The following is a 24,576-nucleotide window of genomic DNA, read 5'->3' on the forward strand; positions in this document are numbered from 1 at the left end:
TGTTTACATATCTTGCATTACTCATCTCATATGTATATACTGTATTTTATACCATCTATTGCATCTTGCCTATGCCACTCTGTCATTGCTCATCCATATATTTATATGTATATTTTCAAATTCCATTCCTATACTTAGATTGGTGTGTATTAGGTAGTTGTTGTGGAATTGTCAGATTACTTGTTAGATATTGCTGCACTGTCGGAATTAGAAGCACAAGCATTTCGCAATAACATCTGCTAACCATGTGTATGTGACCAATACAATACAATACAATTTGATTTGAATTGTTTTTTTTTACTTTTGAAAAACTTCTACTCATGAATCATAAGTCCAAATAACACCAAATTTGGGTTAATCAAATACATGATGAACCATGTTATGTTTGGCATTGAAATCTCAAAAAATAAGGAAACTATTAGCAATTAACTTGTTTGTCTATGTAACGCTAATGATTAAAATAATCATTCAAAATCAGATTCACTCCAAATATGTTCTTTGGACTCATCACAATAGTCCCTAAAGAGTTGAGAAAATCATGCTGATGCATTCAAAGATGGCCACACCATACCTAATATGCTTCTTCTCATGAACCATAGGACCAAATATCACCAAATGTAGAAGAATGTAGGCCCATGGTACATGTCTTAACTTAGTTTGAGAAAAGCTAAGGGATTGGTCAAAAGATGTCTTGAGATATTATTTACAAGTCAAAAATATTTTATGTGTCCATTAAAACCACTGTAATTCCACTCTACAGTTGCCCTTCAACTTGAATGTACGCTATCATGGACATCCCTAAAATGAACCACACTGAACAATACAATGGTGTCGGACAAGATGGCTGACGTTTTACGGTCCCCCAAACCAATTGTGCTATTGTGAGTGTTTTTTTCACGTTATTTGTGACTTATTTTGTACATAATGTTACTGCCACCGTCTCTTATGACCAAAAAGAGCTTCTAGATATCAGGACAGCGATTACTTACTTCATACTGGAAGAAGATTTTTTCTTTAACGAGTCGGACGTGAAGGATTTACTTCAGACACCCGACAGGGCCCTCATCCCCGTCATTCGCAGGAGAAAGAGATGAAGATATCTGGGACGTAGGTAGGGGTGCCTTGTAAGGATCCGACAGTGAGTGGGTAATCTGCCTTTACTATCAGTCCTATTAGCCAACGTAAAATCATTGGATAACAAAATAGATTAACTACGATCACATATATCCTACCAACGGGATATTAAAAACTGTAATATCCTATGTTTCACTGAGTTGTGGCTGAACGGTGACGTGAATAACATACAGCTGGTGGGTTTTACGCTGCATCGGCAAGATAGAACAGCTGCCTCCGGTAAGACAAGGGGTGGCGGTGTGTATATTTTGTAAATGACAGCTGGTGCACAAAATCTATTTGTAAGGAAGCCTCAAGGTTTTGCTCACATGAGGTAGAGTATCTCATGATAAGCTGTAGACCACACTATCTACCAATTTACCAAAATATTCTTCGTAGCTGTCTATTTACCACCACAAACCGATGCTGGCACTAAGACCACACTCGATGAGCTGTATATGTCAAAAAGCAAACAGGAAAAAGCTAATCCAGAGGTGGCACTCCTAGTGGCCGGGACTTTCATGAAGGGAAACATAAATCTGTTTTGCCTCATTTCTATCAGCATATGAAATGTGCAACCAGAGGGAAAAAAACACGAGACCACCTTTACTCCACACACAGAGACGTGTACAAAGCTCTGCCTCGCCTTCCATTTGGCAAATCTGACCATAATTATATCCTCCCGATTCCTGCTTACAAGCTAAAACTTAAGCAGGAAGCACCAGTGACTCGGACAATAAAGAAGTGGTCAGATGAAGCAGATGCTAAGCTACAGGACAGTTTTGCTAGCACAGACTGGAACATGTTCTGGGATTCTTCCGATGACATTGAGGAGTACACCACATCAGTCACTGGTTTCGTCAATAAGTGCATTGATGACATTGTCCCCACAGTGACTGTATATACCCAAACCAGAAGCCATGGATTACAGGCAACATCCGCACTGAGCTAATGGGTAGATCTGCCGCTTTCAAGGAGCGGAGCTCATAAGAAATCCTGCTATGTCCTCTTACGAACAATCAAAAAGGCAAATTGTCAATACAGGACTGAGTACTACACTAGCTCCGAAGCTCGTCAGATGTGGCAGGGCTTGCAAACTATTACAGACTACAAAGGGAAGCACAGCCATGAGCTGCCCAGTGACCCAAGCCTACCAGACAAGCTAAATTACTTCTATGCTCGCTTCGAGGCAAGCAACACTGAAGCGTGCGTGAGAGCTGTTCCGGACGACTGTGTGGTCACTCTCTCCCCATAGCCAAAGTGAGTAAGACCTTCAACATTCACAAAGCCGCAGGGCCAGACTGATTACCAGGACGTGTACTCCGAGCATGCGCTGACCAACTGGCAAGTGTCTTCACTGAAATTTTCAACTTGTCTGTACATGTACCAACATGTTTCAAGCAGACCACCATAGTGTGCCCAAGAATACTAAGGTAACTTGCATAAATTACTATCAACCCGTAGCACTCACGTCTGTAGCCATGAAGTGCTTTGAAAGGCTGGTCACGGCTCACATCAACACCATTATCCCAGAAACCCTAGACCCACTCCAATTGGCATTGCGTCCAACAGATCCACAGATGATGCCATCTCTATTGCATTCCACACTGCCCTTTCCCACCTGGAAAAAAGGAACACCTATGTGAGAATGCTATTCATTGACTACAGCTCAGCATTCAACATCATTGTGCCCTCAAAGCTCATTACTAAGCTAAGGGCCCTGGGACTAAACACCTCCCTCTGCAACTGGATCTTGGATTTCCTGAAGGGCCAGACCCCAGATGGTAAGGGTAGGTAACAACATATCCGGCACGCTGATCCTCAACACGGGGACCCATCAGGAATGCGTGCTCAGTCCCCTCCTGTACTCCCTGCTCACTCATGACTGCATGGACAGGCACAGCTCCTACACCATCATTAAGTTTGCCAATGACACAGTGGTAGCCCTGATCACCGACAACGATGAGACAGCCAATAGGGACGAGGTCAGAGACCTGGCCATGAGGGGCCAGGATAACAACCTCTCCCTCAACGTGATCAAGACAAAGGAGATGATTGTGGACTACAGGAAAAGGAGGACCAAGCATGCCCCCATTCTCATCGACAGGGCTGTAGTGGAGCAGGTTGAGAGCTTCAAGTTCCTTAGTCTCCATTTCACCAACAAATTATCATGGTCCAAACACACCAAGACGTCCGTGAAGAGGGCACGACAAAGCCTATTCCCCCTCCAGGAGACAGAAAAGATTTGGCATGGTTCCTCAGATCCTCAAAGTTATACAGCTGCACCATCATTAGCTTCCTGACTAGTTGCATTAGTGTCTGGAATGGCATCACTGGGGCCAAGCTTCCTGCCATCCAGGACCTCTATACCAGACGATGTCAGAGGAAGGCCCTAAAAATTGTCAAAGACTCCAGCCACCCTAGTCATAGACTGTTCTCTCTGCTACCGCACGGCAAGCGGTACCGGAGCTAATCAAATGGCTACCCAGACTATTTGCCGTTGATTTATATGCTGCTGTTTATCATCTATGCATAGTCACTTTAACTCTACATACGTATTACATATTACCTCAATTACTGCGACTAACCTGTGTCCCCGCTCATTGACTCGAAACGGGTACCCCCTGTATATAGCCTCGTTACTGTTAATTTTACTGCAGTCTTTAATTTTTGTTTGTTTATCTTAACACTTTTTTGGGATAAAACTGCATTGGTGGTTAAGGGCTTGTGAGTAAGCATTTCACTGTAAGGTCCGCACCTGTTACATTCGGTGCATGTGACGAATACAATTTGATTTTGAATTTGGTATTGATAGCTCAAAAAACAAGGACACTATTAAAAACTCATATTTAACACTAATGCACAAAATCATCTTCTCGTGAACCATACATCAGATTCAATCCATATTTTGTACGTAAGACTCTGATTGCACATAAGGGTAGGTGGTTCCTACATGATTGAGTGCTTTGCTTTGTCATCTAACTGATCTTGTGTCCGTTTCTGTCCTCCTGTGAACCCTTGTTCATTGCTGCTCGCAGTTATATTTTCTTCAATGTTTTTCTTGTTTGTGGTGAAAGTTGGTTATTCCTCTTTCTTCAACTATTAGAAAAACATAAGTAGTTGCTGAAAATAGACAAGCAGAAGGACAGATGGCTCTTCTCTCACTTTCCTTTCTTGAAAAGGGACCATCCACTGGCACACCACATGAAGGTATTTAGTGTGATAGATAGATGGGGGAAAAAAGTACATAGGTTTCAGAATGAGCAGGTTGCGATACTACACTTAACTGAGAGGGGTACCTTTTGACGTGTACAGTCACTCTTCAGGCCCAAAGTATAAGGTCTAAAATAAGTTACACTCTTGGTCAAGTCCATCCTTGTTTCTAAAACTTTTGACTTCAACTCCTAACTGGTCTTTCTGTACTGCAGATTTAAAAACAAATCCGCTCCAAAAGTACCTGTAAGAGACTATCAAGGTAAGACCTTTCTTCTAGTCTCACAAGGTGGCCCTTGAAATACTGTATATAATAGTGAGATTGGCCATCAGTATTTTCGGCTAATATGTTCAGAATATGATTCGGAAGCTATCATGCATGTCTTCCCAATATTGTAATTTCCAATGACTTTGCATCATGCGGGGCCCTTTTTTGATACTTCTCTATACAGGTGATGACTTGGATGGTGAACAGTGGTCTGAAAATGAGTTTGTGAGTTCAATCCACATGCCTTACTGATTCTAAAAACCTACAATATTAAAATGCTTCTAAAATAATCTTTGTTTGACATTGTTTTCCGCAGTCATTTGACTTCTGTCAGAAGCTTTCCATCACACAAAGCTGTGGGGCTGAACGCCTTAACAATATTATGATGTTGCAGGATAGTGACACTTATGAGGAACCTCAAGGGGAGCAGGATGATAGCTATGAGCCTCCTCCCAGTCAGAGTGTTTTCACCACCACCTCGTCTGCCTGCTTCCCCAGGGGGGACTACGTAGGTGAGAACTCTTCCACCCTGCCACACACGTGCGTGCGCATCCATGCGGGCACGCACGCACGCACGCACGCACATACTCACTCACACTCACTCGCCTTGTTGAGGCACCACTCATAGATCTTTGTGTTGGTGAAAGCCACTAGTCAGTGGACTGTGACAGACACAGAGTGCCACAAAGACAGTGTGTTGTTGCGTTATGCAAATACTGACGTCCTATTTCTGATTTTGCTTCTTTTTTTTTCAGACAGCTGCCGTGACAGGCCAACCCACCCATCCAGGAAGCCCATCTGCCTACCAAAACTCATCAGACCATCACTTCCCCCCAAACCCAACCAGCAGGACGACAATGAGGTACTGTGTAGTTATTAGGCAAAATAATAATGATTCTTATTCTTCTTGGTTTCTGTACATTTATGACAGCATATTAACAGATTCTTTGCCTCGTATTTTTCTTGACACATTGTATGATCTGCTCTCTTCAGGAAGACTACGTCATCCCAAAAAGTGATGATGAAGACAACTATATAGACCCCACAGAGGAACCTCCTGCTAGTAAGTTATTCCCAAAAATGAATCCCTTTAGTTCCAACTCCCACACATGCAGTGACCTCATCTGGTTTAAATTGTTTCTAGAGACAATATCTCTCTCATCATCACTCAATGCATAGGCTTACCTCCACTGTACTCACATCCTACCATACCTTTGTCTATACATTATGCTTTGAATCTATTCTACCGTGTCCAGAAACCTGCTCCTTTTACTCTCTATTCCGAATGTACTAGACGACCAGTTCTTATAGCCTTTAGGCATACCCTTATCCTACTCCTCCTCTGTCCCTCTGGTGATGTAGAGGTTAATCCAGGCCCTGCAGTGCCTAGCTCCACTCCCATTCCCCAGGCGCTCTCATTTGTTGACTTCTGTAACTGTAAAAGCCTTGGTTTCATGCATGTTAACATCAGAAGCCTCCTCTAAGTTTGTTTTATTCACTGCTTTAGCACACTCTGTCAACCCGAATGTCCTAGCCATGCCTGAATCCTGGTTTAGGAAGACCACCAAAACCCTGACATTTCCATTCCTAACTATAACATTTTCCGACAAGATAGAACTGCCGAAGGGGACGGAGTTTCAATCTACTGCAGAGTTCTGTCTTACTATCCAGGTCTGTGCCCAAACAATTTGAGCTTTCCAGAAACAAGTCTCTCACCGTTGCCACTTGCTATAGACCACCTTCAGCCCCCTGGACACCATATGTGAATTGATTTCCCCCCATCTATCTTCAGAGCTCGTGCTGTGAGGTGACCTAAACTGGGACATGCTTAAACCTCTCTGGGATATGTGGGATGGTAGTGTCCAACTTGGCCAAAAGCCAGAGAAAATGCAGAGCGACAAATTCAAATAAATTCTGATAAAAATCTAACTTTCATGAAATCACACTTGTAAGATACCAAATTAAAGCTACACGTGTAGTGAATCTAGCCAACAATGCAGATTTCAAAAAGGCTTTTCGGCGAAAGCAAACGATGCTATTATCTGAGGATAGCACCAAAGTAAACAAAAGAGAGAGAACATTTCAACCCTGCAGGCGCGACACAAAACGCAGAAATAAAAATATAAATCATGCCTTACATTTGACAAGCTTCTTCTGTTGGCACTCCAATATGTCCCATAAACATCACAAATGGTCCTTTTGTTCGATTAATTCCGTCGATATATATCCAATATGTCCCTTTATTTGGTGCGTTTGATCCAGAAAAACACCAGTTCCAACTTGCGCAACGTGACTGCAAAATATCTCAAAAGTGACCTGTAAATTTTGCCAAAACATTTCAAACTACTTTTGTAATACAACTTTAGGTATTTAAAAAAAGTAAAGAATGTGTTCAATAAAGGAAGAAAACAAACTCAAGCATGCTTTCTGGTCATTCGCCTCTATCAAACAGTACACATGAAGTGACCCTCGTTCAAGATGGCTGTACTTCTTCATTACACAAAGGAATAACCTCAACCAATTTATAAAGACTCGCGACATCCAGTGGAAGCGGTAGGAACTGCAAGCAAGTCCCTTAAAATCTGGATTCCCAATGAAAACTCATTGAAAAGAGGGTGACCTCAAAAGAAATCTGAATGGTTTGCCAATCTACACAGGCAGTTAGGAAAGCAAAGGCTAGCTTTTTCAAACAGAAATTTGCATCCTGTAGCACAAACTCCAAAACGTTCTGGGACAGAACGTGGAGAATAAGAGCACCTCCCCCAGCTGCCCACTGCACTGAGGCTAGGAAACACTGTCACCACCGATAAATCCACAATAATTGAGAATTTCAATAAGCATTTTTCTACGGCTGGCCATGCTTTCCACCTGGCAACCCCTACCCCGGTCAACAGCCCTGCAACCTCACTTTGCTCAAGCAGCTCAGCCACGCACAAGGTCCTAAACAATATCATAACCGCCATCGATAAGAGACAATACTGTGCAGCTGTATTCATCGACCTGGCCAAGGCTTTCGACTCTGCCAATCACCCAATCACCCAGTTCGGCAGACTCAAAAGCATTCGTTTCTCAAATGACTGCCTCGCCTGGTTCACCAACTACTTCTCAGATAGAGTTCAGTGTGTCAAATCGGAGGGTCTGTTGTCCGGGGCTCAATTCTCGGGCCAACACTCTTCTCTGTATACATCAATGATGTCGCTCTTGCTGCTGGTGATTCTCTGATCCACCTCTGGACAGTTCTGACTTCGAATATGTGGACAACTACAAATACCTATGAGTCTGGTTAGACTGTAAACTCTCCTTCCAGACTCGCAACAAAGCATCCTTTACTCATGCTGCCAAACATACCGTTGTAAAAATGAATATCCTACCGATCCTTGACTTCGGCGATGTCATTTACAAAATAGCCTCCGACACTCTATTCAGCCAATTGGATGCAGTCTATCACAGTGCCATTCGTTTTGTCACCAAAGCCCCATATACTACCCACCACTGCAACCTGTTCGCTCTCTTTGGCTGGCCCTCACTTCATATTCGCCACCAAACCCACTAGCTCCAGGTCATCTATAAGTCTTTGCTAGGTAATGCCCCGCCTTATCTCAGCTCATTGGTCACCATAGCACCACCCACCCGTAGCACGAGCTCCAGCAGGTATATTTCACTGGTCACCCCCAAAGCCAATTCCTACTTTGGCCGCCTTTCCTTCCAGTTCCCTGCTGCCAATGATTGGAACGAACTGCAAAAATCACTGAAGCTGGACACTCCCATCTCCCTCATTAACTTTAAGCATCAGATGTCAGAGTAGCTTACAGATCACTGCACCTGTACATAGCTTATCTGTAAATAGGCCATCCGACTACTACTGCTCCTTTGCACCCCAGTATCTCTACTTGCACATTCATCTTCTGCACATCAATCACTCCAGTGTTTAATTGACATATTGTAATTATTTCACCACTATGGCCCATTTATTGACTTACCTCCCTTATCTTACCTCATTTGCACACACTGTATATAGAAAAGTTATATTGTATTATCGACTGTATGTTTGTTTATTCCATGTGTAACTCTGTGTTGTTGTTTGTGACGCACTGCTTTGCTTTATTCTTGGCCAGGGCACAGTTGTAAATGAGAGCTTGTTCTCAACTAGCCTACCTGGTTAAATAAAGGTGAAATAAAATAAAATAAAAATCTGGCACTGGAAATAAGACCAAGTGCACTATCTGCGTCAATTAAATTGTCTTCAACATACAGGTGTCATGAAACCCACTGCACATGTTCATCTGTTGCCAATCACTGTCAGACAAACCTTACCAAGACACCCCAATGTCAACATACAATACAAATGTAAACTTCTTTCAGACCGTCCAATGCACGGAAGAGGCAAACCAGTAGAGAGCAGTCCTTCGATGTCTAAGACTGTGCCAGATCGCTCAAATAGCCCAGGTATGTAACTGCATCTCAGCAGGAGCACTGGATATACAGTTGCATGAAAAAGTATGGGATCCTTTGGAATTACATGGATTTTGATCTTCATCTAAGTCACTTTATTGAAAACACTGTGTAACCATTCACAGTGCAGGGTGGCAAAAGTATGTGAACCCTTGGATTTAATAACTGGTTGACCCTCCTTTTTGCAGTAATAACCTCAACCAAACATTTTCTGTAGTTGTGGATCAGACCTGCAATATGGTCAGGAGGAATTTTGGATCATTCCTCTTTACAAAACTGTATCAGTTCAGCAATATTCTTGGGATGTCTGGTGAGGTCATGCCTCAGAATCTCAATCGGGTTGAGGTCAGGACTCTGACTGGGCCACTCCAGAATGAGTATTTTCTTCTGTTGAAGCCATTCTGTTGTTTATCTACTTCTGTGTTTTTGTTGTTATCCTGTTGCATCACCCAATTTCAGTTGAGCTTCAATTGGTGGACAGATAGCCTTAGCCTTGCAAAATGTCTAGATAAGGCCTCCTGAGTGGCGTAGTGGTCTAAGGCACTGCATCGCAGTGCAAGCTGTGCCACTAGATATTCTGGGTTCATGTCCAGGGTCTGTCGCAGTCGGCAGTGACAAGGAGACCCATGGGGCACCACACAATTGGCCCAGCGTCATCCGGGTTAGGGGAGGGTTTGGCCGACAGGGATGTCCTTGTACTATCGTGCACTAGTGACTCTTGTGGCGGGTCGGGTGCAGTGCACGTTTCCTCTGACACATTGATGCAGCTGGCTTCCAGGTTAAGTGGGCATTGTCACGAAGCAGTGCGGCTTGATTGGGTTGTGTTTCGGGGGATGCACGGCTCTTGACCCTCACCTTTCCCGAGTCCGTACGGGAGTTGCAGTGATGAGACAAGACTGTAACTACCAATTGGAGAGAAAAAGGGGTTAATGATAATAATGTCTTGATAAACTTGGGTATTTATTTTTCCGTCGACAATAGCAAGCTGTCCCTGAGGCAGCAAAGCAGCCCCTAACCATGATGCTCCCTTGACCATACTATACAGTGGGGATGAGGTTTTGATGTGTGTTATGTGTTCCTTCCAAACAATTCAACTTAGTTTAATCTATCCAAATAATGTTTTTGACAGTAGCGCTGTGGAACATCCAGTTGCTCTTTTGCGAACCTCAGACGTGCAGCAAAGTTTTTTTTAACACCATTCTTGTTTAGTGTTTTACATATCGTAGACTCGTCAACAGAGATGTTAGCATGTCCCAAAGATTTCTGTAAGTCTTTCGCTGACATTCTAGGCCTCTTCTTAACCTCATTGAGCATTCTGCACTGTGTACTTGTAATCATCTTTGCAGGATAGCCAATCCTAGGGAGAGTAGCAACAGTGCTGAACTTTCTCCATTTATAGACCATTTGACTTACCATGGACTGATGAACATCAAGGCTTTTAGAGATACTTTTGTAACTATTTCCTGCATTATGCAAGTCAACAATTCTTAATCTTAGATCTTTTGAGATCTCTTTTCTTCAAGGCAAGGCATGCTCTAACCAACATCTCCAATCGCGTCTCATTGATTGGACTCGAGGTTAGCTGACTCCTGACTGCAGTTAGCTTTTGGAGAAGACATTAGCCAAGGGGTTCACATACTTTTTCCAACCTACACTGTGAAAGTTTAAATGATGTATTCAATATAGACAAGAAAAATACAATAATTGGGGTGTTATTAGTTTATGCACACTGTGTTTGTCTATTGTGGTGACTTAGACGAAGATCAGAGCAAATTTATGTCAAATTTGTGCAGAAATCCGGGTAATTCCAAAGGGTTCACATACTTTGTCTTGCCACTGTAAGTCATTGTTTTGGGGGGGTTTAAGAAATGTATTGTGCTTAATGTGAACGACTGGGTTAGAACCCGGCTCTCCTGTAATTCCTAACTTTGAGGCTTAGTCTTTTTTTTTAATTTTTAGATGTGTATGAAGTTCCTGACATTGAGGTGGGTTTGATAACCAATACGTTACAATTAATAGTATAGTTAATGACTACGCAATGACTGTAGGATTATGCTTGATGTGTCCCATTCTCTCTTTTATCTTAAGGAAAACTCTCCTCCCCCAGTGAGCAGGTCAGTTCTGGTTCAAGGATCGTAAGCACTTTTTAGACAGGGATCAACATTTCCTCTAAGGGATCTCTTTTCTTCAAGGCAAGGCATGTCAAACATTAGGAACACCTTCCTAATATTGAGTTGCACTCCCCTTTTGCACTCCCCTTTTGCCCTCATAACAGCCTCAATTTGACAGGGTATGGACCCAACAAGGTGCGAAAGCGTTCCACAGGAATGCTGGCCCATGTTGACTCCAATGCTTCCCACGGTTGTGCCATGATGTCTGGATGTTCTTTGAGTGGTGGACCATTCTTGATACACAGGGGAATTGTTGAGCGTGACAAACCCAGCAGCATTGCAGTTCTTGACAAACCGGATCTCCTCCCCTTCCACTACACTGATTTTAAGTGGATTTAGCAAGTGACATCGATAAGGGATCATAGCTTTCAGCTGGATTCACCTGATCCGTCTATGTCATGGAAAGAGCAGTGTTCTTAATGTTTTGTAAACTCGGTGTATATTCATTGCTTAAAATGATGGATGAGATACCAAAATGACTATTTATTTCGAACCTATTTCTTTTCACAGACCTTCCACACTCAGAGTCCCTGCACAGGGTTTTCCCCCTAGAGCCAGCCCAAGGTGCTAATAACGACTACAACTTATTCAAGAGACCGGGGAAATGATTTTACACATGATAACCATTTCAAGATAAACTATTCGCTAAACACAAGGTTGTTTCCTTCAGTGTCATTGTCACACTTACATGAATCATTTACATTTGATCTTCTCTCTGTAGAATGCACCTGAAGACATGTCCACCTAACCCAGTAAGTGTTACTGTACCAAAGATAATCTAGGCTTTGTACCTGACCACAAATAGTTTATTTGACGAGATAATAATAGAAAAGTAAAGAAAACATTGAATATTATCAACACGGGAATCATATACGTTTATATGTATTGTCATTCAGGTCCAGGAGCCCATAGATGATGAATATGAAGTGTGCGATCCAGATGAAAGTATGTAATTCATTCATAATACTAACATTAGCCCAAATGACTAAACGGTCGAACCATAATATGTCACTAACAAGTTCCAAAAGACTTCGAGCAACTATTGACAAAGAACATTGTTCCAGATCCTGTAAATATTTGAAGTACTGTATTGGTAGTTACTTCACTTGGCTTATCATGCCATCTAGTGGATTGCCAACGTTTTGTATTTATCTCATTCCCAATTGCCAACACTACTCTGCTATTTCCATGAATATTTATATATTTGTTCATCTTTCATTTAACCTGATAATTCACCTAGAAATGTACATCTCTTTTTTTTCAAGTGAGCCCTGAAAGCAGCATACATATAGTTACACGTACATGAGACACAACACAACATGCAGTACAGAACAACGAATAGAAGTTAGAAGAGCGTCTGTTTTATACATTTACATTACATTACATTACATTTAAGTCATTTAGCAGACGCTCTTATCCAGAGCGACTTACAAATTGGTGCAATCACCTTATGACATCCAGTGGGACAGTCACTTAACAATAGTGCATCTAAAACTTAGGGGGGGTGGGGTGAGAGGGATTACTTAACCTATCCTAGGTATTCCTTAAAGAGGTGGGGTTTCAGGTGTCTCCGGAAGGTGGTGATTGACTCCGCTGTCCTGGCGTCGTGAGGGAGTTTGTTCCACCATTGGGGGGCCAGGGCAGCGAACAGTTTTGACTGGGCTGAGCGGGAGCTGTACTTCCTCAGTGGTAGGGAGGCGAGCAGGCCAGAGGTGGATGAACGCAGTGCCCTTGTTTGGGTGTAGGGCCTGATCAGAGCCTGGAGGTACTGAGGTGCCGTTCCCCTCACAGCTCCGTAGGCAAGCACCATGGTCTTGTAGCGGATGCGAGCTTCAACTGGAAGCCAGTGGAGAGAACGGAGGAGCGGGGTGACGTGAGAGAACTTGGGAAGGTTGAACACCAGACGGGCTGCGGCGTTCTGGATGAGTTGAAGGGGTTTAATGGCACAGGCAGGGAGCCCAGCCAACAGCGAGTTGCAGTAATCCAGACGGGAGATGACAAGTGCCTGGATTAGGACCTGCGCCGCTTCCTGTGTGAGGCAGGGTCGTACTCTGCGGATGTTGTAGAGCATGAACCTACAGGAACGGGCCACCGCCTTGATGTTAGTTGAGAACGACAGGGTGTTGTCCAGGATCACGCCAAGGTTCTTGGCGCTCTGGGAGGAGGACACAATGGAGTTGTCAACCGTGATGGCGAGATCATGGAACGGGCAGTCCTTCCCGGGAGGAAGAGCAGCTCCGTCTTGCCGAGGTTCAGCTTGAGGTGGTGATCCGTCATCCACACTGATATGTCTGCCAGACATGCAGAGATGCGATTCGCCACCTGGTCATCAGAAGGGGGAAAGGAGAAGATTAATTGTGTGTCGTCTGCATAGCAATGATAAGAGAGACCATGTGAGGTTATGACAGAGCCAAGTGACTTGGTGTATAGCGAGAATAGGAGAGGGCCAAGAACAGAGCCCTGGGGGACACCAGTGGTGAGAGCGCGTGGTGAGGAGACAGATTCTCGCCACGCCACCTGGTAGGAGCGACCTGTCAGGTAGGACGCAATCCAAGCGTGGGCCGCGCCGGAGATGCCCAACTCGGAGAGGGTGGAGAGGAGGATCTGATGGTTCACAGTATCGAAGGCAGCCGATAGATCTAGAAGGATGAGAGCAGAGGAGAGAGAGTTAGCTTTAGCAGTGCGGAGCGCCTCCGTGATACAGAGGAGAGCAGTCTCAGTTGAATGACTAGTCTTGAAACCTGACTGATTTGGATCAAGAAGGTCATTCAGAGAGAGATAGCGGGAGAGCTGGCCAAGGACGGCACGTTCAAGAGTTTTGGAGAGAAAAGAAAGAAGGGATACTGGTCTGTAATTGTTGACATCGGAGGGATCGAGTGTAGGTTTTTTCAGAAGGGGTGCAACTCTCGCTCTCTTGAAGACGGAAGGGACGTAGCCAACGGTCAGGGATGAGTTGATGAGCGAGGTGAGGTAAGGGAGAAGGTCTCCGGAAATGGTCTGGAGAAGAGAGGAGGGGATAGGGTCAAGCGGGCAGGTTGTTGGGCGGCCGGCCGTCACAAGACGCGAGATTTCATCTGGAGAGAGAGGGGAGAAAGAGGTCAGAGCACAGGGTAGGGCAGTGTGAGCAGAACCAGCGGTGTCGTTTGACTTAGCAAACGAGGATCGGATGTCGTCGACCTTCTTTTCAAAATGGTTGACGAAGTCATCTGCAGAGAGGGAGGAGGGGGGGGAGGGGGCGGAGGATTCAGGAGGGAGGAGAAGGTGGCAAAGAGCTTCCTAGGGTTGGAGGCAGAAGCTTGGAATTTAGCGTGGTAGAAAGTGGCTTTAGCAGCAGAGACAGAGGAGGAAAATGTAGAGAGGAGGGAGTGAAAGGATGCCAGGTCCGCAGGGAGGCGAGTTTTCCTCCATTTCCGCTCGGCTGCCCGGAGCCCTGTTCTGTGAGCTCGCAATGAGTCATCGAGCCACGGAGCGGGAGGGAGGACCGAGCCGGCCTGGAGGATAGGGGACATAGAGAGTCAAGGGATGCAGAGAGGGAGGAGAGGAGGGTTGAGGAGGCAGAATCAGGAGATAGGTGGGAGAAGGTTTGAGCGGAGGGAAGAGATGATAGGATGGAAGAGGAGAGAGTAGCGGGGGAGAGAGAGCGAAGGTTGGGACGGCGCGATACCATCCGAGTAGGGGCAGTGTGGGAGGTGTTGGATGAGAGCGAGAGGGAAAAGGATACAAGGCAGTGGTCGGAGACTTGGAGGGGAGTTGCAATGAGGTTAGTGGAAGAACAGCATCTAGTAAAGATGAGGTCGAGCGTATTGCCTGCCTTGTGAGTAGTAGTACATCTTAAAAGAGCAGTGTGTTCCTTAAGAGAACTCCCAAGTGTAAGATACTATGAGTACTGTGTATGTGTGGACATTTTGTATGTCATCTCTGTTCTTCCAGGTGGCAGTACAAAGTCTGCTGAGAAGGCCCTGCCTGTGCTTCCCAAACCAATGCCCAGAGAGACGTACGTGTCGTGTAAAATCATGTATAATTTATTTTCGGTTCATTTCTGTCCGCTCGTTCAATTAAGAGTGCCGGAAAGGTTTGGTTCCAAGTATTACTTAACTCACATAAACCTCTCTATTTTTAGGAAGCCATTGAAGCCACCTTTAAGGCCGGTAGGACACCTGTAAAATATATTGTTGGAGAAAAAAACTAGTGGAATTCAAAATGTTATGGGAAATGATGATCATGTCTGTATTTTTTCAGAGGCAAGATATCGCATCCAGGGAAAATGAAGGTAACTACTCCTAAAATATTAGAGTGCTCAATTGGATCAAAGCTTCATTTGTTTTCATCGGATGTTCAAAGATGTAATGCATTTGCCAAAATCTATTTCACGTTGTAAAGTTGTAAATTTTTTATGCAGTCTTCCACTTGCATAATAGCAAGAGTGTGTGTTACAGTAGCCTACTATGTCTGCTTTTCGACAGGCCCAACACTGGCCATGAGGCACAGTACCCAGAAACCCACGACCACACCCCATCCCTCTGAATACAAACGTGACAGGTAAGAAACACCCTGACCTCATAAGAAGTCACTATTTTGCATGCACATATCACTTTTCCAGCCTAGTCTCAGATCTGTTTGCAAGACAGCACAAACACAGACAAGGCCAATATCAATTATTTTGGAATGAAGGAATGCTGTTTGTAACCACAGCACCGTATGTTTACTCAAACCGCAGTGCCCTGGCAAATTACAGTATATTCTTGTTTTCTCTACTGCAGGATTCCTCTGCCACAGATGTTTACCTCTCCTAGTAAGTACAGGTCTGAGAGACGTGTGTCCATCATCCGCAGGAAGTAGGGGTGCTAAAGGGTGTTGCAGCACCAGAACAGAGCGGCACGTTTTGCTCTTCATTGTAATCTGAGTGCTAACATAAATACTATGCTGCCAGTCTCACTTGGCTAAGAGTTGAGGAGGGACTGACTGCATCACTTCATCTTTTTGTAAGAAACATTAATGTGTTGAAAATCCCAAATTGTTTGCATAGTCAACTGACACATAGCTCTGACACACACACTTATCCTACCAGACATGCCACCAGGGGTCTTTTCAGTCACCAAATCCAGAACAAATTCAAGAAAGCGTACAGTATTATATAGAGCCATAATTGCAGAGAACCTCCTTCCATCTCATATTGCTCAAATAAACAGCAAACCTGGTTTCAAAAAACAATTTGCGGGTATTTGACCTACATAGTTTGTGTGTATGCATTGATGTGTAGGCTACGTGTGCCTTTAAAAAAAAATGAATGTAATTCTGTCTTTGAGCTGTTCTTGTCTATTGATGTTCTGTATTATGTCATTCTGTATTATGTTTCATGTTTTGTGTGGACCCCAGGAAGAGTAGCTGCTGCTTTTGCAACAGCTAATGGGGATCCTAATAAAATACCAAATACCAAAGATGACCATAACTTTGACACTGAAAGTGAAACAACCAGTGGAGGCTGCTGAGAGGAGGAAGGCTGGAATGCAGTCAATGGAATGGTATCAAACATATGGTTTCCATGTGGTTAATACCACTCCATTGACTCCAGCCGTTACTATGAGCCGTCCTCCTCTCAGCAGCCTCCACTGGAAACAACATAGCAAACAATGTATGTATTATGTAAATGGATCTGCTGTGTCCACACAACATTCAATGATTATTTCACTTTTTGAATTTTCCCCCTTCACTGTTGTCTAATTCTCAGAACCTGACAGAGGAACCGTACCCACAGCTGAAAAAAAGTTGACGGACGCTGAAGAGGTGATAAAGACCTGACCTGAATTTCACCATTTTATATACTATATAACATACAGTGATATAGCTCAAAATACTGGTACACGATGCATGGATGGATACACTATTAAGTTTGTGGAGACTGTAAAGGCTGTATTTTCAGAGCCACATGGACTTGACTTTAAACCCACTCTCTTGTTGCTGTATTTTTGTTGTTGTTGTTAGGGGGCAGATGTCTTGAAGAAACCCTGGTATGCCAGCACCTGTGACCGTAAGACAGCTGAGGATGCTTTGGTTCGCTCAAATAAGGCGAGTCACACGCGCATGATTACGGACAAATGAACATACTCTTATTATTGCATAGTCTTAAGACAGTGGTTCCCAAACTGTGGGACGGGTCGGCAAGGGTAGCACAGGGCCCCACCCCCTTTTTGGAACTCGGTACGGCTTTCGACTTACTCTTGAAAGTTGTAATAGTAGAATGCACAAGATGCACTTTCGAAACTGGGTAGTCTTCCTCTTGACATGTCAGTCAATGCATACCTTAGAGAGCTGTTTATAACTTGTCAGAATTGTCCAGATCAATGAGCCCATGTCACCTAACGTTTTTAGCTATGTTTTTTAGCCTTTAGATTTTGTGTGTTTTGAGTTACTCAAATATCAAAATAAAATATAACGTTATTGGTCGCATACACATACAGTATTTAGCAGATGTTATTGCGGGTGTAGCAAAACGCTTGTGTTCCCAGCTCCAACAGTGCTGTAATATATCTAAAAATACACACAAATCTAAAAAGTAAAATAACAGAATTAAGAAATGTAGAAATAGTAGGATGAGTCCAGAGTATATATGTGCATTCGGAAAGTATTCAGACCCCTTGACTTACGTTACATCCTTATTCTAATTTTAAAAAAAATAAATTTAATGTAACATCTTCATCAATTTACACACAATACCCCATAATGACAAATCAAAAATAAGTTTTTAGAATTTTTGCAGATTTATGAAAAATAAAACACTGAAATATCACATTTACATAGTATTCAAGTATTCAGATCCTTTACTCAGTACTTTGTTGAAGCACCTTTGGCAGTGATTACAGCCTTGAGTCTTCTTGGGTATGACACTACAAGTTTGGCACACCTGTATTTGGACAGTTTCCCCACAGCATGATGCTGCCACCCCCATTCCTCACTGTAGGATGGTGCCAGGTTTCCTCCAGACGTGACGCTTGGCATTCAGGCCAAAGAGTTCAATCTTGGTTTCATCAAATTCCAAGCGGGCCGTCTTATGCCTTTTACTGAAGTGGCTTCTGTCTGGCCACTCTACCATAACGTAACATAAAGTGGAAAAAGTCAAGGTGTCTGAATGCACTGAAGGTACCACGTTCATCTGTATAAACAATAATACGCAAGTATAAACACCATGGGACCACGCAGCAGTCATACCGCTCAGGAAGGAGACGCGTTTTGTCTCCTAAAACGAGTCCTATATCGACATAACCTGAAAGGCCTCTCCGCAAGGAAGAAGCAATTGCTCCTAATCCGCCATAAAAAAAAAAAAAGCCAGACTACGGTTTGCAAATGCACATGGGGACAAAAATCGTACTTTTTGGGAGAAATGTCCTCTGGTCTGATGAAACAAAAATAGAACTGTTTGGCCATAATGATCATCTTTATGTTTGGAGGAAAAAGGGGGATGCTTGCAAGCCGAAGAACACCATCCCAACTGCGAAGCACGGGAGGGAAGGGTACTGGGCGGAGGCCGGCTAGTGGTAACTATTTAACAGTCTGACTGCCTTGAGATTGAAGATGTTTTTCAGTCTCTCGTCCCAGCTTTGATGCACCTGTACTGGCCTCGCCTTCTGGATGGTAGTGGGGTGAACAGGCCGTGGGTTGGGTGGCTGAGGTCCTTGATGATCTTCTTGGCCTTCCTTCCTGTGACACCCCTTCCTGTGACACATTGTCCTGGAGGGCAGACAGTGTGCCCCCGGTGATGCATTGGGCAAACCACACCACCCTCTGGAGAGCCCTGCGGTTGCGGACGGTGCAGTTACTGTACCAGGCGGTGATACAGCCCCGACAGGATGCTCTCAATGGTGCATCTGTAAAGGTTTGTGAGGGTCTTAGGGGCTGAATTTCTCCAGCCTCCTGAGGTTGAAGAGGCACTGTTGTTCCTTCTTCACCACACTGTCTGTGTGGGTGGACCATTTCAGATTGTCAGTGGGAAAAAAAGGATTCCAAAAGGTTTCTACGGCTGTCCCCATAGGAGAACCCTTTTTGGTTCCAGGTAAAACCCTTTTGCGGATGGGGTTCTATATGGAACCCAAAACAGTTGAACAAACAAGGATTCTTCAAAGGGTTCTCCTATGGGGACAGCTGAAGAACCATTTTAAAATCTAGATAGCACCTTTTTTTCAAAGTGTACACCGAGGCACTTGACGCTTTTCACCTTTTCCACTGCGGCCCCATCGATGTAGATTAATAAACATGGCAAAATGTATAGAATTGCAACAAAATTTGTTTTAAAACGGCTAAATGTTCTCTGCACCCCTTGACAAAATGTGTACAATTGCAGGAAATAAGCCTTAAACCAGCAAAATGTTCTCTCCGCCAACAAGAAGTGCATGAACAGTTTGTGTCATGTACCGTGCTTGTGCCCATTGAAATAGACATGGTACGCATGCACGCGCAGGGTGGGCATGAATGAAAATGTTTGGGAACCCCTGTCTTAATATACTCATATATTCATATATTAATATACTCATATATTCATAAACTAAAATAATGGGGATTTGATTCAAAAGAGACCGATGCTCCAACTGACTGTATTGTGTGTCTTCTCTGTGTCAGGATGGGGCGTTTCTAATAAGGAAGAGCTCTGGTCAAGACAGACAGCAGCCATACACTTTAGTGGTGTATTATAACAGTAGAGTCTACAACATCCCAGTACGCTACATCCAAGCATCGCAGCAGTACACTCTTGGAAGGGAGAAGAAAGGAGAGGAGGTAGACGGTGTCTTCATCTTGCTCTATAACAATATTCTGATACGAATGTCATTTAGATGGTCTGATTGCTAACCTATAGGCCTGACACCTCTTAATGTGTTCCCTCAGCGTTTCACCAGTGTTTCTCACATCATTGAGAACCATCAGAGGAACCCCCTGGTACTGATTGACAGCCAGAGGAACACCAAGGACTTCACCAAACTGTGCTATGCTGTGAAGCCATAGGCCTCACTAGACCCTCACTAGTACTATGGACCATCCCAAATCAGTGTGTCTAGTGTTAGACCTGTGTGCAAATCAACAGGCAATTTGATGCTGCACTCAAGTCTGATCTTACAGAGCATCTGTTCAGGGTTTGTGAACAACAGTTTAGTCACATTCACCAGCCATGGCTACCCAAAGCAAGACCAGCGTGAAATGTACATAATGTACTGTGTTAGCTCAGTCAAATTGTTCATGTGTGGGAATATTCAAACTTGAGTTTAACATTTTTCATTCTATGGGGTCTTTTCCAACAAGCATTATCCCATAGACAGTGCCATTATGTATTCTTAAAGAAAAACAGATTATAGAAATGTTATGAATAGAATGTAACGTAGTATACATACACTGAACAAAAATATAAAGGCAACATGCAACCATTTTTAAATGTTACACAGTTACAGTTGATATAAGGAAATCTGTCAATTGAAATAAATGTATTAGGCAGTAACTTGTGGATTTCACATGACTGGGAATAAAGATATGCATCTGTTGGTCACGGATACCTTAAGGTAGGGGTGTGGATCAGAAAACCATCAGTATCTGGTGTGACCATCATTTGCCTCATGCAGTGTGACACATGCCTTTCACATGGAATTGATCAGGCTGCTGATTGTGGAACGTTGTCGCACTCGTCTTCAATGGCTGTGCGAAGTTGCTGGATATTGTCGGGAACTGGAACACACTGTCGTACACGTCGATCCAGAGAATCCCAAACATGCTCAATGGGTGAAATGTCTGGTAAGTATGCACACCATGGAAGAACTGGGACATTTCCAGCTTCCAGGAATTGTGTACAGATCCTTGCGACATGGGGTTGTGCATTATCATGCTGAAACATGAAGTGATGGCAGTGGATGAATGGCATGACAGGATTTAGTCACGGTATCTCTGTGCACTCAAATTGCTATCGATGAAAAGCAAACGTGTTCCTTGTCCATAGCTTATGCCTGTACCATAACCCCACCACCACCACGGGGCACGCTGTTCACAACGTTGACATCGGCAAACCTCTCGCACACACCACCATACATGCCGTCTGCCATCTGCCCATTACAGTTGAAACTGGGATTCATCTGTGAAGAACACAGTTTGCCAGTGGTCATCGAAGGTAAGCCTTTGCCCACTGAAGTCGGTTACGGCGCCGAACTGCAATCAGGACAAGACCCTGGTGAGGATGACGAGCCAGCAGATGAGCTTCCCTGAGACTGTTTCTGACAGTTTTGGCAGAAATACTTTGGTTGTGCAAACACAAAGTTTTGTCAGCTGTCCGGGTGGCTGGTTTCAGACGATCCTGCAGGTGAAGAAGCCAGTTGTGGAGGTCCCAACGTCTAAAAGGACGTTGGAGGCGGTTGATGGTAGAGAAATTAACATAAAATTGTCTGGCAACAGCTTTGGTGGACATTCCTGTGTTGTGTAACAAAACTGCACATTTTAGTGTGGCATTTTATTGACCCCAGCACAAGGTGCACCTGTGTAATGATCATTCTGTTTAATCAGCTTCTTGATATGCCACACCTGTCAGGTAGATGGATTATCTTGGCAAAGGAGAAATGTTCAGTAACAGGGATGTATACAAATTTCTGCCCAAAATTTGAAAGAAATAACCTTTTGAGAGTATGGAAAATTTCTGGGATCTTTTATTTCAGCTCATGAAATTTGGGACCAACACTTTGCATGTTACATTTTATTTTGTGTTCAGTGTAGTAGTATATATACACTAAGTATGAATGGTATATGAGGATAGAAAATCTTACTGAAAACAGATCAACATTGTGATTTACATAAATTCAATGACTAGACTACACTGACTCTACTAAAAATTAGGAACACCTGCTTATTCCATGACACAGACTGACCAGGTGTAAGCTATGATCCCTTATTTATGTCACCTGTTAAATCCACGTCAATCAGTGTAGATAAAGGGAAGGAGACAGGTTAAATAAGCATTTTTAAGCCTTGAAACAATTGAGACATTGATTGTGTATGTGTGCCATTCAGAGGGTGAATGGGAAAGACAAAAGATTTAAGTGCCTTTGAACGGGGTAGGGTAGTAGGTGCCAGGCGCACAAGTTTGAATGTGTGAAGAACTGCAACGCTGCTGGGTTTTTCACGTTCAACAGTTTCCCGTGTGTATCAGGAATGGTACACCACCCAAAGGAAATCCAGCCAACTTGACACAACTATGGGAACCATTGGACTCAAGCTTGTAGAGTCCATGCCTAACTTTTTGTACACAGTGTATTAAAAGTATTGCACTTTTCATGTAGTCTAATTTTGGCCAGCTAATAGCTTAATTACCAATCAAGCAACATTATGGAATAAACACCTTAATCCTGTTGCTACAGGATTATTTTGTGGTGAAAATACAGGTAAAATGACAGTTTCTCAATTGTTTGAGCACATTTGTTCAAACATAATTCCCTTTTTCAAAACAATTAACACGCAAGCCCAAACTGAAACCCTTTGGCGAAAATGACACATTTAATTTGCTAAATGCATTAAAACTCTAAAAACATTAAATACATAACACAATAAACTACCTACAGTTGAAGTCGGAAGTTTACGTACACTTAGGTTGGAGTCATTGAAACTCGTTTTTCAACCACTCCACAAATTTCTTGTTAACAAACTATAGTTTTGGCAAGTCGGTTAGGACACCTACTTTGTGCATGACACAAGTAATTCGTCCAACAATTGTTTGGACAAATTATTTCACTAATAACTCACTGTATCACAATTCCAGTGGGTCAGAAGTTTCCAAGTTGACTGTGCCTTTAAGTAGCTTGGAACATCCAGAAAATTATGTCATGTCTTTAGAAGCTTTTGATAGGCTAACTGACATAATTTGAGTCAATTGGAGGTGTACCTGTGGATGTATTTCAAGGTCTACCTTCAAACTCATTGCCTCTTTGCTTGACATCATGGAAAAATCTAAAGTAATCAGCCAAGACCTTCATCCTTAGGAGCAATATCCAAATGCCTGAAGGTACCATGTTCATCTGTACAAACAATAGTATGCAAGTATAAACACCATGGGACCACGCAGCCGTCATACCGCTCAGGAAGGAGACGCGTTCTGTCTCCTAGAGATAAACGTACTTTGCTGCGAAAAGTGCAAATCAATCCCAGAACAACAGCAAAGGACCTTGTAAAGATGCTGGAGGAAACAGGTACAAAAGTATCTATATCCACAGTAAAACAAGTCCTATATCGACATAATCTGAAAGGACGCTCAGCAAGGAAGAAGCCACTGCTCCAAAACCGCCATAAAAAAGCCAGACTACGGTTTGCAACTGCACATGGGGACAAAGATCGTACTTTTTGGAGAAATGTCCTCTGGTGTGATGAAACAAAAAAAGAACTGTTTGGCCATAATGAGCATCGTTAACGTTTGGAGGAAAAAGGAGGATGCTTGTCAAAGGTCAAGGTATTGGAGTGGCCGCCACAAAGCCCTGACCTCATTCCTATAGAAAATTGTGGGCAGAACTGAAAAGCGTGTGCGAGCAAGGTCTACAAACCTGACTCAGTAACACCAGCTCTGTCAGGAGGAATGGGCCAAAATTCACCCAACTTATTGTGGGAATCTTGTGGAAGGCTACCCAAAACGTTTGACCCAAGTTAAACAATTTAAAGGCAATGCTACCAAATACTAATTGAGTGTATGTTAACTTCTGACCCACTGAGAATGTGATGAAAGACAAAAAAGCTGAAATAAATAATTCTCTCTACTATTATTCTGACATTTCACATTCTTAAAATAAAGTGGTGATCCTAACTGACCTAAGACAGGGATTTTTACTAGGATTAAATGTCAGGAATTGTGAAAAACTGAGTTTAAATGTATTTGGCTAAGGTGTATATAAACTTCCGACTTCAACTGTACATCAAAACATACAACTTATCATCGAATGAAAAGTTATATGAATCAATCGTTGCACAACGTTCCAATAACTTCTTTCAAATAGGTGAACTCTTTTAGTCATGAATAAGGACTGATTGCTGATTGAACAATTTAGCAAATAAGTTTTGCACACAGGTTCACATTCATGTGAGTAATTTGTATCAGCTGTGACCAAATGTTTAATTTTGTTTGTCATTAACTCAACAGAGTTTAGAGTCATTTGTAAAGAGTTGTATTTGCTGCTTTGCAAAAATGTGCTTAGCATTTGCATTGTGTGTGAAAGCAATTAGAAATTACTTACAGTTTTACACCAAATAATACTGTTGTGCTCATTAGGTTGATGTGGACCCCAGTTAAATTAAAAGTGTCTTATCAATCGAGAAAAACTAAGATCCTACACCTGTATATGTTCAATAATCACACATATA

General features: G+C 43.1%; 1 protein-coding gene across 7 annotated transcripts in view; it reads left to right on the forward strand.

The window, feature by feature from the left end:
- The window catches only part of LOC124041407 (B-cell linker protein-like), a 32,117-nt gene extending 11,422 nt beyond the window's left edge, over window positions 1-20,695 (forward strand). For 5 of the 7 annotated variants that reach the window (XM_046358939.1, XM_046358943.1, XM_046358941.1 and 2 more), the window contains 20 exons: window positions 4,542-4,588; window positions 4,779-4,819; window positions 4,989-5,106; window positions 5,350-5,456; window positions 5,588-5,657; window positions 8,957-9,040; window positions 11,006-11,031; window positions 11,135-11,160; window positions 11,728-11,781; window positions 11,939-11,969; window positions 12,114-12,162; window positions 15,148-15,211; window positions 15,338-15,365; window positions 15,457-15,487; window positions 15,681-15,756; window positions 15,978-16,009; window positions 16,946-17,001; window positions 17,200-17,283; window positions 19,828-19,983; window positions 20,092-20,695. In XM_046358939.1, coding sequence (XP_046214895.1) covers window positions 4,542-4,588; window positions 4,779-4,819; window positions 4,989-5,106; window positions 5,350-5,456; window positions 5,588-5,657; window positions 8,957-9,040; window positions 11,006-11,031; window positions 11,135-11,160; window positions 11,728-11,781; window positions 11,939-11,969; window positions 12,114-12,162; window positions 15,148-15,211; window positions 15,338-15,365; window positions 15,457-15,487; window positions 15,681-15,756; window positions 15,978-16,009; window positions 16,946-17,001; window positions 17,200-17,283; window positions 19,828-19,983; window positions 20,092-20,208 — 1,297 coding nt within the window. In that variant the 3' untranslated portion in view covers window positions 20,209-20,695. Of the gene's footprint in view, window positions 1-760; window positions 882-4,541; window positions 4,589-4,778; window positions 4,820-4,988; window positions 5,107-5,349; window positions 5,457-5,587; window positions 5,658-8,956; window positions 9,041-11,005; window positions 11,032-11,134; window positions 11,161-11,727; window positions 11,782-11,938; window positions 11,970-12,113; window positions 12,163-15,147; window positions 15,212-15,337; window positions 15,366-15,456; window positions 15,488-15,680; window positions 15,757-15,977; window positions 16,010-16,945; window positions 17,002-17,199; window positions 17,284-19,827; window positions 19,984-20,091 lie in introns of all 7 variants that reach the window. The other 2 variants (XM_046358946.1, XM_046358945.1) reach the window with 1 other exon arrangement.
- The last annotated feature ends 3,881 nt before the right edge of the window (window positions 20,696-24,576 follow it).

Source organism: Oncorhynchus gorbuscha, linkage group LG08 (assembly GCF_021184085.1).
Source record: "Oncorhynchus gorbuscha isolate QuinsamMale2020 ecotype Even-year linkage group LG08, OgorEven_v1.0, whole genome shotgun sequence".
Lineage (NCBI taxonomy): Eukaryota > Metazoa > Chordata > Actinopteri > Salmoniformes > Salmonidae > Oncorhynchus > Oncorhynchus gorbuscha.